General features: G+C 41.6%; 1 protein-coding gene across 1 annotated transcript; it reads left to right on the forward strand.

Moving 5' to 3' along the window:
• The first annotated feature begins 8,902 nt into the window (after positions 1 to 8,902).
• LOC135488123 (uncharacterized) lies at positions 8,903 to 14,393 on the forward strand. Its single transcript, XM_064772590.1, has 8 exons — positions 8,903 to 9,017; positions 9,201 to 9,311; positions 9,845 to 10,093; positions 11,996 to 12,081; positions 12,652 to 12,772; positions 13,066 to 13,293; positions 13,613 to 13,698; positions 14,196 to 14,393. Exons 1-8 carry the CDS (start codon positions 9,012 to 9,014, stop codon positions 14,200 to 14,202), a joined length of 894 nt encoding a protein of 297 aa, XP_064628660.1. The 5' UTR covers positions 8,903 to 9,011; the 3' UTR covers positions 14,203 to 14,393.
• Positions 14,394 to 15,136: the final 743 nt, after the last annotated feature.

The raw sequence follows: 15,136 nt of genomic DNA on the forward strand, positions 1-15,136 counted from the left end.
TACAAGGCTGTCAAAACAAACTTCAGTAGTCAATAATGTTCTCCGCAGCTCCAATGTCAGCAGGCTGTGATTTCCTTCGGGTGGATAACGACTCTTCGAATCTCCATCCATGGCCATCTGGCGAGCTTTTGTTCGCTATGGTTGTTCTGTTGCAACGATATCGCCGTAATGAGACAGCGACAAAGACTTCTGGCAAAGACTGACCGACGGCAGAACGCTAAGGAGTGCGGCCAAGAATGCTGGTAAACGGCCGACTGTATAGAGAGAACGACTTCTGGCAGACGGCAGACAGTTGGGGGCAGCGACAGAGATTCCGGCAGATGTCGGACTGTTTGTGATGGCGACAGAGATTCCGGCAGATGTCAGACTGTTGTGATGGCGACCAAGACCCCTGGCTGATTGAAGGCTATAACTCTAGCGAATCCCCGCAGATTGCAGAGTGTTTGAGAGAGCGACCGAGATGGCAGACAGTTGGATGCAGCGACTGACACGTTGCTGATGCAGATTGTTCGTGGCTGCGGCTGAGTGTCGGCCGGGAGATGGTAGAGCTCCGTTTGAGACAGCTATACCGCGACAGACTTCAGGCAGATGACAGACGGCTGGAGATTTCAACAGAGACACTTTCTTCGTACACAACATATATCAGCTCTGCCGAAATCCAGTTCTGTATTGAAATATATGCATACCATTAAACGAAACAATAGAGTGTTCACACTACATGTACCAACTCATAAGCACAAAACTCCAATGAAAATATTCTTTTAGGCGCATAATACTTTATATCTTCAAACATAAAAACTCCATAAGCGAGAAGTGGGCAAGATCATCATCGCTTTTGAAAGCGAGAACATTTGTATGTTTGGGTCTCGTCCACCCGCTGGGTAATAATTTACCTAAATACCCAAATATCATTTAATCAAGTATTCATCGTCATGCAACAAATGTTGGGGTGTTTTCGATCTGGGACATGTTTCTTTTATCTTCTTCCTTACATTCAATGGCCTGGCTTGACGATTTGTGAGAGGTCGGTCTATTCTTGAAAAGCTCCGTTTGAGAGTAAGAGCAAAGGCCAGTTTATACTCGCTCGCCGACCCACAGTTTCACTTTGGTAGGCGAGTAGTCCGCGCACTCCACCAATCGTCTGACTAAAAACGCAATGCGCGCGCTTTCGTCCAGGCAGTGACGGATCCGACTACTATGGGCGTTTATTACCGCAAATAAAGACAAACCAAAGCAAAGACACTTGTGTAGCATATCAAGGACACGTAGATTGATACTCCTATGTGTGCCACATCAAAGACATCTGGAATGTATGTTTTGTTTTTGTTTGATACAGCATAGATAAAACTAGACCGCAACCTCTCTGGGATAGACAGTTGTTTTCATGAGCCATACACAGCACAGATAAGACATGACCGCAACACCTCTCTGGCCCATACACCACGTCAAAGATAACGATGCGAAGTCAACAGACGGCGCCACCGTCATGGGAAAAGTAAAAACGACATCGACAACTTCAGGTTTTTGTTGATATAAGCGACTAGCGGGAAAATGCACATGTGACATGATGTGTTGTTATGTCACTGTCTATTGCATCTGTCGTATTTTGAGATCCCCTTTCTTTTCAACATCATCAATCATACTAGTATATCATAACCATGGATAGAGATATCCCAAATCTATATGACTAGGCCTAAAGCCCAGTTATATCATCACTATCAGATTCCAAAATAGCCTTATGCCCTATTCGCTTTTACAATTTATAAACAAATTCATCAGGTTCATTTCAATTTAAAACACGTTGCTTACAACAATAATAATAAGTGCGTTGTTTTGTCATCCGGCCGCCAGCAATCTACAGTGGCGCCGCCTGTTGACTTCGCATCGTTATCTTTGACGTGGTGTATGGTCCAGAGAGGTATTGCGGTCATGTCTTATCTGTGCTGTGTATGGCTCATGAAAACAACTGTCTATCCCAGAGAGGTTGCGGTCTAGTTTTATCTATGCTGTATCAAACAAAAACAAAACATGCATTCCAGATGTCTTTGATGTGGCACACATAGAAGTATCAATCTACGTGTCCTTGATATGCTACACAAGTGTCTTTGCTTTGGTTTGTCTTTATTTGCGGTAATAACCGCCCATACTATGCGAGTTGTCCGCCTTTGTCCGCATGTCACATTTCACTTGTTACGCAAGGGTCTCCTGCGAGAGTGCATTGGAACTAACTTTTTCCCCCTTGTCCGTCATTAAAGGCATTCAAGTGTGTTGGTCAACCATGACAATCTCCTTTGTCCCTCCACCATAAGGCCTAGTTTCCCCTTATGACATCACTATTTCGGACACTCAGCGCCCCGTTTCTGGAAAGGTGTATAAACTGGCCTTAAGAGTTCATTTCAACGCAAAAGCACATTCCTTGGTCGAGTTGGCCAGAAGGCACAGTTTTGGTATTCATGACAACATTTTGGGGGTAGAGCAAAATGCTCTCAACGTAAAAAGTGAGGTATAGCAAAATTTCCCTCGGAAATAGTCGCTTCTAAACCGGATATTTTAACATAAGTAACCAAAGAATCATTTCAACTGCTCTTAACTGTTAACTCTTAATGGGAAACTCTTAGCCCATTAGTTGCCTCCTCTATAGGTGGCAGGACTGAAGCATGTTCGGCCATCGAGTAGTGAAATGCCGATGAACTAAAATATTCTTAGCATCGGATATTATCACGATTAAAGCCATGCAGTTAACGTCAACTTTTTTTAATTGTCGGAACTCTATTATATCGCCTTTTCAATCATGATATAAAGAACATGACTCACTTTTCCCACTCAATGTTGTGACTGATGACTGCTGCTTGGTTATTGATCGGGTGGTGGCGTAAGTCTGGTTCGATGACAAATGGAATGTCCCGGAGCGGTCCACATGTCTGCACGGTAACTCAGTCACGCTCTATATAACTTCAGCATTTTATAAAGCACCACATGGTGACAGGTGTTTTTCGTTCCTCTTTATAACAATATCAATGGCGTTTGCTTTTGATACTCCATGAGATCGATTGAATAGATATGTTCTCCCAGCAGGCGCATATAAGTTCTGTACGCGCTCTCTACAAGTCAGGTCAACCATTACATAGGCCTATCCCTACTGGATGCGTTGTACATGTATTTAAATACAAGGGATAGTAGGGATAGGCCTAGATTGACTGTAAATAACTCCAACAAAATTGATAGATCTGATATTTAACGAATCTGAAACCATTGCCACATGTAGCTGAGATCTATGCCTTCGCTTCCAGTTTAGTGGATCTAATGCACATGCCATAGTTGTTGCTCAAAAAGCGTTTACATGTTTCGACACTTCGGCAGCCGAGAAAGTCTAATTTAGACTCCCGGGGTAATCCATTTCGTCATCATATTAATCTCCTTATCTGCCGGGCGACAGTACGAGGCCGGTCCACTGCGTTCGGAGTGCAATTGGGTGATCGTTGTCACCGGTTAAACTCTCAGACCATAGTTATGCACTCCATAAATGACAATCCCGGGCACAATTCAAGACAAAAGTGCGATTTATGCCACTCCATGAATAAGGAAATCCCCACCTGACTGGCCTAAGGCGGTGCATAACTCAGCTTCATGGTGAGGCATGATTCGACTTTATGGCGGGGCATACTGCAGGATATCCGAGGTTTTCATTGGCTTATTTAAGGGTCACCATGAGTTAGAATTATACCAGGCAATAATTCAGATTTATGCCGACCCTTAATTCGGAGTTTTCTCCGCTCCCGCCAGCCATACTGCATTATGGTACCAAAGTGGGACAAGGAAGTAGCGACGTTATTACACAAATGTACGTACATGTATATATATTTCGAATAAAAAGCATTTATCATCTTTTATGTGGTTTCGAGACAATGTATACATAAAGTTGACATTAATCTGTGGCAAATAATCTACAGGCAAATAAACGTGAAGTAGTCGTCAATTAAAGGTAGTCTATACATGCTTCCCGAAATTGGTGGCTTGCATTGGAACTAACTTTTTCCCCCTTGTCCGTCATTAAAGGCATTCAAGTGTGTTGGTCAACCATGAATATCTCCTTTGTCCCTCCACCATAAGGCCTAGTTTCACCTTATGACATCACTATTTCGGACACTCAGCGCCCGATTTCTGGAAAGGTGTATAGGAGGAGATAGAACTACGCTCCCTCTCTCTAAAAGAGGGACGGGAATTGCGCTCGAAATTGAAGCGTTTCATTCGCCAAGCCGAAAGTAAACAAAGTGTTACATCAATTATTTCCTACTTAATTATTTAATTACTTTACTTTCACAATAGGGGTTGCCACTTTACATTTACAATAGAGGTTTTCGATTTACATTTACAATAGAGGTTGCTGCTTTACATTTAAAATAGAGGTTGTCACTTTTACATTGACAACAGAGGTTGTCCCTTTACATTTACAATAGAGGCTGCTGCTTTACATTAACAATAGAGGTTGTCACTTTACATTGACAATAGAAGTTGTTGTTTTATATTTACAATAGATGTTGCCGCTTTACATTAGCAATAGAGGTTGCCGCTTTACATTTACAATAGAGGTTGTCACTTTACATTGACAATAGAAGTTGCTGCTTTACATTTAAAATAGAGGTTGTCACTTTTACATTGACAATAGAGGTTGTTGTTTTATATTTACAATAGATGTTGCCGCTTTACATTTACAATAGAGGTTGCCGCTTTACATGTACAATAGAGGTTGCCGCTTTACATTTACAATAGAGGTTGTCACTTTTACATTTACAATAGAGGTTGTCACTTTGCATTGACAATAGAAGTTGCTGCTTTACATTTAAAATAGAGGTTGCCACTTTAGGTGTACAGGTTGCCACTTTGCGTGTACAAAAGAGGTTGTCACTTGACATATACAATAGAGGTTTCTACTTTGCATTTACAATAGAGGTTGCCACTTAACGTGTGCAATATAAGTTGTCAATTTACGTGTGAAATAGAGATTGTTACTTGAAAAGATAGAGAACAGAGGGTCCGGTTGTCTTTTTACATTTACAATACAGTTGGTGCTTTACATTAACATTAGAGGTGGTCGAGATAGGTTGCATTTACAATAAAGGTTATTACTTTACTACACATTAAAATGTGTTGCTTTATACATTGCCATTTGCATTTACAATAGAGGTCGTTGCCTCACGTATACAATATGTGTTGTCGCTCTTCATTTACACTATGGAGATTGTCGCCTTTCATTCACAAATCATGACAACTCGACGATGGTGGAATGCGGTGGCCACTTGGCAATCGCTGATCATGTTGCAATGGCTCCTTCGCAGGTCTCGCAGTGGCTGAAATCGTTTTTGCGGCGCTTAAAAGATCAGTAGCCCTCAATCGATTGACAGCACACCCTCACAACACATGTGTGCTGTCAGTGAGGGAGTGGTTCCCAATCAATTGCGGGTGTAAATAAAAAGCTCAAAAAATAGACAATGTCACTGCAAATGTAGAGCTCCAACCATAAAATATAAAGCTCCAACCGCTGCAAATTTTACATGCTCCACATCCATTATGAATACTAGAAAAAGAAGCTCCAACTTTTGTGATGTAAATTTTTAAGCTTTCAGTTTTTGCAGCAGCTCCATCATGACACGGATCTATAAAGCACTGCTATGTATATAGTGCTATGTCCGTGACCATGATATGCATGCCGTAGATGTTTAATAAGTTAGTCCGTGTGATACCTCAAATAAATATCATTTGAAAGACTCTGATTCTATTAAACACAAAGTTTGCAGCAATGCAGGCCTAGCCCGAGTAAACATACACAACCGCGGTTGTTCGCACGATTATAACTGCGATGATCAGAACAAACCATATTACGAGCGCGCTGACATTCCAACCGAGTGCGCACTTGGACTTCCGCTTGGCTTCCTCTATGTCGCCTCGGTCCGCGTCGTCGCGCGACTGGAGGGAGCAAATTAGGGCGATGATGCCGAAAATCAGGTTGAAACAGATCATTGTGACAATGGAAAAGGGAAGGTATGTGTTTGGCCTTTCCTGCAAAGTTCCTTGCTGGACAATCACGGTGGTGGAACCCTGTGGGTATGCTTGCGGCCCTGGTTGTGGCTGTTGCCACTGCGCCTGTTGTGGGTACCCTCCTTGCTGTTGTGGGTACCCTCCTTGCTGCTGTGGGTACCCTCCTTGCTGTTGTGGGTAACCTTGCTGCTGTGGGTATCCCCCTTGCTGTGGTGGATACCCTTGTCCACCATCGACAGCCGCCGCTGAAAACTCTTTATCCTGAAATTCGACATTAATCTCTAATAATTAAAAAAGAAAATAGAACAAGTTGTCAAATCGCCAACGCTTATGAGTCTCAAAATCTAGATCGTTAACAGCCATTTCATATGACAGCCCCATTCTTTCAGAGATGATTTTTCAAAAGTTTCGGACGCTGTGGGAGCACTCCTCAAGGATAGCGCCACTCCCAAAATTTATAACAAATTCATCTTGTAATGAGGTTCGAGGCTGAAACATGTTAATCAGCCGAATGGAGGGAGTTCTGCGCTTACAAATTCTATGAACTGCCTCAGCACCCCCTCTATAGAACCATTTGAAAGACTCTGATAACACCAACACCCGAGTGCGTTCGCGGTGTTTTTCTGGTTCTCTGTAACTTTAAAGGCGAATGTCTCAGGAAGCACTTGACCGATTGGATTGAAACCACGCTGTTCGTCAGAGGAAATCAACGTCTTCAATTTAGGACAAAAAAGCAAAGATCCGATAGAATTGATAGATTGATTTAAAATTATCTGAAGAAAACGCCCCAATTACGAAATTTTTAGTGAGATCTTTATGTTTATTCCTTTATGATAGCACAATATAGTGCTATATTATGCTACCAAATGTTCTTGGCCAATAGCGTAACTCGATTCACATCATGTGATTTCAAGTCATCACATCGTATCGGATCCAAAAAAGCAATAACGGATCCAAAAAAATGTCGTAACGGATCCTAAAAGGTTTTAATCATTATTTTTAATCATCATTTTTTTTCATTATTTTCCTTTGGATTGATTTCTTTGCCAAGACATTTGGTTGCATAATATAGCAAATAGTGGATGTTTAAGGTCGTCCAATATGGAATTTTGCTGGACTCAGAAATGTCATGGCGCCATGACATTTCTTCGTCCATCAAAATTCCATATCGGACTCCCAAACATCCACTATTTGTATAGTGAAGTGTTCCCCTATTTGTTTGTGAGCACTAAAAGACATAGATTGAGACGATTTTCTATGTTTCTCCCTACCGAAAAGTCTTCTTTTTTTCTCTAGCTTTCTACATTGAAATATGGAGAACAACCACACACTGACATTGAGGCACCTGTCAGGCCTGTTTGCGAAGCAAGTACATTGTATAGGCCTACTTGGTTAAAGTGATATAAAACGGATATTTATCGATACAAGGATCTTACCTGAGACATAATTTGAGATAATTTCCCAGCAAAATTAAGATTCGAGGACAGAAATCAATGAGAAATCCGAAATGATTTTCGATCGCGCCCTCGACCTGACTGGTATATATTTCCACGCCCTTGATTTTGGTTCGAATTATATTTAAAGTCAATAAGACTATTCCATGCTCTATTTACTTCAAAAGCCCCTGGGCAGTCTATGTTGCTCTTACAATACTGGTTCGATGATGTATATACGTTATGATTGATCTACATAACGTGGTGGATCAATAGAGCTTTTTAGAGTCTCATTGATAGTCGAAATTTTTAATTCATATCTATTAAAAAAATTTGTATTAAAATTCAGTAACACATGTTATTAGTCACATCTGCATGCCCTTTACAATCTAAATGCATCCATGCTAAAGGTTACTGAGTCAGCATGGTTAACAACAGCATACACGTGCGACGCGACAATACCGACGGACCAGACGCCTCAAATATGAGTTATATATTAGGGCTGTTTACACGGGACCAAACCGATCTAGATCGATTCGGATTGGTCTAAATGGGTCTGCCGTGCAAACGCGCAGAAAATGTGATCTGGTCTGGGTCTGGCTCGACGTACATTCTTGCATGGACGTCATATGAGACTTAGGACGTACGTCACGTCGTGAGCGATGTGATGTAATGTGATCTGGTCTGGTCGGGTTTGGTTTGGTCCCGTGTAAACGGGCCTTATGAGAAGTCCCAGTGGCGGACACAATAGGCAGCCCGTGCGAAGAGCTACAGTAATTTTCCATGAAGTCGGTCCAGAATTCGTTTACAAGTGAGTTCAGCAATCAATCTGTATGACCATCGGACTTGAACAACTCAGGAACTGAATGACGTCTCTTTACCGACTTTTATGAATCAAGTAGTGGATAAAATGTATAGCTGCTGTAAGACAACATATTTTTTTAAACTTGTTTTTAATCATATTACCTTAAGATTTTTACATTACATTTCTACATATGAACATATTATTGAATTAATTGCTGACGTTCGCCGCCGGTAAGTTAGTATGTAATCAGCACAACAGAGCCAGCAAACGACGTTTTTCGCTTGGTGTGGATCTCGCGAGACTAAAAGTGGCTGGTGGCGTAACTGGTACAGGTGACGAACGGACTCATTATAACGGGCTGGATTGAGCTGCGCAGCGAATTTCCAAAACGCACCCATCACTCATCAATTCCCGATGATGCACCTGCAATGTCAAGGATAACTCAGATAGCTTCCAATAAAATGATAATTATGATTTTCATCCTTTTATCATACGGCATCATTCCGAGTTTCAAATTTTGGAGTGTGGGCACAAATTGCGATGAATAATACAACAAATTCGGTTATTAACTTCTGTCAACATATAATTACTGCATGAAATAGTTGATTTGACCCAATTATGTGATTATGGATAATTTTGTGATTTTGCGAGATATTAGCTGAGACTGGCTTTATGATCAGTTGGAAGGGAGAGAGCGTCCACCAAAGCTGCGCCAGAGAATATAGGGAACTGTAAAAATGAAGGTAAGATCGGATACTTTCCCAAATCATTTGAAGTCTTTCTTGGATTATCTTGGTCTCGCTTTTTAAAGAGTTGAATTGTCCGATAGAATAACCCCTTCTCTCTAAGAGTGGTGCTTGCTGAAGCCGCTTCCATCGAGGAATTAACACTCGGAGGTGCAGTAAAATAGCGCTGTTATTTTCTAGGGCTTCTTCTTCCTCCTGGTCTGTCTGCCTGCCACCTTTGCCGGCATGGCCTTCCCCGTGGGAACAGAGAGGGACGTCCAGGACATCTTCAGAGACGTGAATCCTTCTATCGTAAGTAAACTCCCCCGCATGCAGTTTCGAATCGCTCAACCCGCGGATTTTACGCGCGTCATTGGAAGATAAACGATATTCTTTTATGAAAAATTAAAAGCGGAAGTTGGCCAGATTTTTTTAGGGTTTTGCCATATACCCCATTGTGAGATCAGTTTTTTTTACTCCTACGTAAAATTTCGACAGCCGGAGTATATATGGCACCATCCTGAGTTTCAGGGCGTATCATTCCACAGGGATACCTTCCTCAATCACGTGTGCAAGGGGAGGAGCATGTAACTGACCCTGGTATTCCAGGCTGGCTATCTTCTGATCGCAAAACTTACATCTTGGAGCAGCTAGAACTTAGTTGGCTGCATGCATCTGGCAAATGTTAAAAAAGGACCGAGACGCCGAAATGATATACTAGTATATACTATACAAGTTCTACTATGCTGTGTTATACGCTAAGCGCATGATCGAAGTCTGAATAAAGCGTTCGAGTGGAAGACGACATTCAATTCCAATCCTGAAACACACTTTAATTTTTTCAGCGATGGGACAGCACGAACTTCTTGGTGGATGAAGCCGGTCCGTATGCGGACTGCAGCTACGTGGGCACCCGCGGTCTAATCTCCCTAACCAAGCTGACGGACAAGTACCTCCAGGCTCACGGGGTCATGGAGAGCGTGGCGGGGCTGACTGATGACACAAGAATGACCGGCCGAACACTCTCTGGGGCCCGCAAAGACATAATCACTATCACCAAGTCGTGGGTTCGAAAATCTCCATTCTTTGAACAGGTAAGAATGACAAGCATCCAGTATTTTGGCGTTGAAAGCTGGAGGTTTATATAGGAGTAGTCCGGTCACATTGTCCAATAAGAATTGTCACGTTCTTCATGTAATGAGTCAACCAAAAAACTTTATTTTGGGAGACTTTCGGTCAATTTTGCTTTCGAAAGTCATAGTGGGCAACGTTAAGATGAAATTCATTGATTTGAAGGGTCGCGGGTATCAGTAACCACACTGTGGACAAAGTAAATGTGACTGATCATGAAGCTGATTATACGACTAACCAAGTGAAATAACGTATAAACAGACATGACGAAGAGAAGACTGACAAAAACTTAGGTCCTCAGATCGAATGTAGGTCTATACAGATCAAAATACATGTACCATTTTTTTACTAAAGTTAATTAGTAACATGATATAAAAGTCCTTGCCCAATCATGCCATGGTCGTTATCTGACCATCAGTATCCATCGTTTAGACATAAAGCTGCAATGACTATTCGTGCTGTTTTTCTTGGCGGAATGGGGACATTGTAAATTGGTAGTGAAAAATGTCATGACCCGCACTAATTTCAAACAATCAGACGGAATATATATTCAGGTAATCATATAGATTACAGTATTACTATAGTGGCAGAAGCCATTGTATAAGTCTGAAATAATGATGAGGAGAAATATAAATAGTCACTAGTCACTAATCAATCATCCTCTTCATAACAGACGCCTGTACTCTGGCTCTAGATCTTCTGTAGAAGTGAAAAAAAATAAATTTAAGAAAGCTACGCAACTTGTATTTCAACTCAACTATAATGCAAGATCCGACGGAAAATTACTCTAAAAACGTAGTTCTATAGCCTTGTCATATCGTGATTGAATAAGTCAGAGCAAGATGGCCGCCATAAGGACCCATCTTGCTTCATTATCATGATCACGTTGACTCTTCGAAGGCTTTAAAATATGTAAGTTTTTTTCATTCTGACCAAATAAATTCAGTTTCAACAACATCTGATTAAATGAATGCTGCTCAGTAAAACAGAAAAAAACAACTTTCAAAAACGCTGTAGTTTGTGATACATTAATTCGCGCACCATTTCGCTTCTGCCCATAAACTAAAGAGAAAAATGTCATGTCAATGTATAAATAAAATCATTAGGCCAATGATAATTGACGAAATGTCGACACAAACTACACCACTGTTTGTGTATCTCGAAAACTCCCTCAAATTACGCGCAATATTTCCCGAATTAGAACTTATGCCCTGATCGTAAATGATGGTGACCTCCCCAACGGAAGCATCAGATCACTTAGATGACACCCTTAAATCATAGCTATACTTAATTGTTTTGACAATAATTCATGTCCAAATAACCATTCATTTCCTGTTTGCACTGCCCAATAAGTAGAATTTGCAAGGTCACATTTACTAATTACGCTTTCAATGATTCGATGATTTCAATGATTCGTATGCGAGAATCGTTGCACTCAATGATCCTTGTCTTATTTCCTATTCGCCCAATTTGCGAAACAATCTCGGGGAGAAACGTGCCGATAATAATCATCTTGACCGTCAATGTATTGACTGACATTGCTAAGCTTACAGACAGCGCGCGTCCCCTGCATGGAGGCAATACCGCTGGGAGTTCAGTATGGTAATAACAGGCAGGTTTTGCAACTCTTACGAAGAGCTACGAACGATGAACTATACGTTGTAAATGTATTTTATCGACGAATTCACTTTTTAAACATTTTCCCGATTCGCACGTCACAGATCTTCGTTTTTCGTACTTCGTCGTTCGTGAGGCTTGCAAAATCTACCTAATAACTAATAATCCTGACATGGACACTCAACCGAAGTATAGATAAACGAATCAATATTGAAATATATTTCATAGTTCTCATAATCTCTTCCTAGATCAAAGAAGCACACAAGTTTGGGTGCAGTGTCCTACCCAGTTGCGGAGACAGGACTGTCGTCACATGCATCTTTACTCCCGCATAGTAAGTTCAATCTCCACATGTAAAGTGTTTCACGAGCGTATAGGCAGCAACGGATATCTGCGTGGTATGCGGAGAGACAAATTTAGCCTACATGTTCACAGGTAGCAAAAGTCATATACCGTAAACACGGCTTTTTGAAACTGGAAATTTCTGATACATTAGAAGAGGTCACGTACTTCTGTTATGACTGTTCCACATTTTGATAAGTTCAAAATCACTTTCAGTCCCATTGAGATTAACACCACTATACACCAGCATCCATACACCCACAACCACTTACCACGTACCACTGTCTTCTCTTAAAGTGGTTGCATAGAAAGGGGAGCAATGTAAAGGACTATGCAAATAGAAAATCATCGAGACGGGAATGGAAAAAGGGAATGTTTTGACAAACAAGGGAACATGTATGGAAAAGGAGGGGCTTGAATAGGAAAGAATTGGCCTGTATGCTTTTATAGATTAGGGAAGAATTGTATGGTAAAGGAGGGGAGCATGTATGGAGAAGGAGGGTAGTTCACCTGTATTTTTTTTATCGTTTTCTGAAATATTATGATATTTTATTGCTTCCAGTCAAGGTCAGGGTGACCAAGGCGGCCAAAATGGCGGCGGCGTAAACTCAGGAGCTGTGGCCTTCACTGGGGAACAGTACATACTCACCGAGGGAATGTTCCAGAAGCAAAATAGAGTCACGGTAAGGATCTCAAAAGTTGCCTAGACGAAATATTTTCGTCTAAGGGGAAGGGGCCCGTCAATTTTACCTTCCAAATTTCGTCTTTTTAAAATATTTCGAGAAAAAAATGCTTCGTGCATTATGTGATGTAAATTAATATCGAATTGGTAAAAGCACCGTTACAAGTGGTCATTAAATGTGTCCCGTGTAGCTCAAACTCGTAAAGAGTTGCCAATGTTTACAGTGTGTACGAAGAGGACAAAAAATGAAAGTTTTCTTTATAGAATTTAGTTTTCAAAACTCGTGTATTTTAGAAATGGGACAGGTCATACTTCCTCGAGAATCTCTCAGGCACGGAAACATCTTGTGCCATGATCGGCAGGCGACAATGGAACTACCAGAAAGCCCAAAAAACCGCCCGCAAATACAAGAAGGGATCCATTGGTTTGTTGTTCGGGTGGGCGAATAGGTCTGGCAACACTGACAGGGACGTGGAAAATATAACTGGCCAATGGCTTAGGACAGACGAGGGTCGAAAGCAGGTAGGTACAGGTGTTTCACGACGACATCATACTTTGGGAGAATATCAATATATCCGGAAGATTGGTCGCAATGTTTGCTGTTTACAGCTTTCGGGCAAGAACGAAGAATTTATCCTTAAAGGTGTGCGCCGTTCGTTCACATATTTATTGTTGGTCCAACTCTAGTTCATATTTCTAACGCCAGACGACACCAGTAGTTTCTTCTCTTTCAATCATGATATCCCATACTGTTGTCATGGTTTTTATTGTGATTTCCCCCATTCGCAATCGTCCCAAACTAGTTATTGTCCTTCAAATCTAAATTGTCTTCTCCTTTCAGATTTCCCGTGCCAAGAATGTTGGTTGCAGCTTGATTCAGGAGTGTGGTAACGGACAGACTGTCGTGTCGTGCATCGTCACACCAGGGTAAGCACAATACGAAAAACTTGCTACAGTTCGGCCCATCAGGTCAGAATGAAAGTCATTCTCAAAGCAGATCGAAGGAACGCGGCTGCATGGTCGAAATGTCTGTCCAAAGCTGTCGCGGAGCGGACTGTGAGGAAACAAGTCTTAGACCCCAATTACAGTATAATCACCCTAAGGCTGACGAGATAAACTGGGCCGTCGCCGAAATATGAGCGAATGGGATGAAATTGTGTTCGCAGAATTAAGTATGCCAGCTCAGCTGGTATGACAATGCGGAAGGGACAACGCCGGTCAAACCTTCATTGAAGTGAACACTAAACGGAAGCAAGCCATAGCCGGTGAATAAGTAGAAAATACCCCCAGGAAAAAGTGTCCCGGTCCTATTGTACAATGTGTTTTGACGGTTTATGGAATATTGTTCGATAGAGGCCATGACCGTCATGAGAAAATAGAATCCTTTGTTCCCCGACTTATCTTTAATATTCATACTGTTTCAGGGCATAGATACTCATCAAAATTCTTCAAGACAGAAAATTTGATATATCCAGTTACGATCACATAACGCGGTAACGAATCCCGAGGCGTGGCGAATTCCAAGACACGCCGACGTTCGACATACATCTGTAACACAGTTTCTCCTGTATCATACTCATGTTGTAGTTAATAAAAACACGAATACAAATTCAAAAAGTTTAGAGATGATATTTTTGTGCGTTTTTATAAGTTGTGGACTGCGGAAGAGAAAGTCACACTTTGTATGCGGTCTTATCCCCCCATGACCTAATGTATGAAACCTGTTTAGTCAAAATAAAGAAACGTTTTCCTCAACGGCCCAATGCGATCATCCACCTCACCCAATGCTACACTCCACACAGCGGAAAATGAGGAGTGTGTATAAGAAAAGAGGGGACATGTATGGAGAAGGAGGGTACGTGTCTAGTAAAGAAGGGTACATGTATAGTCAAGGAAGATATACATGTAGAAGAAATGACGGGTCTGTATCGAGAGAGGGATCATGGAGTAAGAGAGGGGACAGGGAAGGGCCATGGGTTTATTAGTAAACCAGTTCTTCTCAAAGGTAATTTTCATCAGAATATATGAGATTATCCATAGATATTATCCTTTTTTTAAAAGTTACGGTTGGGACTTGGACACCCGTGTCTAGTGTCGGTAGTTATGGCTTCGACACTGATGCAAGGTATGAAAATATGGGAACAGGGGGCAATGTGTACAACTCGACACAGATGCAACTCATTCTGTGACTGTGTCCAAATGGCATAGCGACGTACAAATGTAATTATTTGACTTTATGCTTATGGGATGTGTTGAGACAAGGACATACGCCATCACAGAAATATGTCTCTGATCGGAGGTAGGGTGCTTGGTGTCTTAGATCGGAGGTTTGGGATTATATCCCGTGGCCTACTATCGCGGATTG

The sequence above is a fragment of the Lineus longissimus genome, chromosome 5, assembly GCF_910592395.1.
Source record: "Lineus longissimus chromosome 5, tnLinLong1.2, whole genome shotgun sequence".
NCBI classification, from domain to species: domain Eukaryota; kingdom Metazoa; phylum Nemertea; class Pilidiophora; order Heteronemertea; family Lineidae; genus Lineus; species Lineus longissimus.

Coding starts and splice junctions, on each gene's coding strand:
- LOC135488123 (XM_064772590.1), top strand. Junction 9,312..9,844: donor GAGACGTGAATCCTTCTATC/GTAAGTAAACTC, acceptor TAATTTTTTCAG/CGATGGGACAGCACGAACTT. Junction 12,082..12,651: donor TGCATCTTTACTCCCGCATA/GTAAGTTCAATC, acceptor TATTGCTTCCAG/TCAAGGTCAGGGTGACCAAG.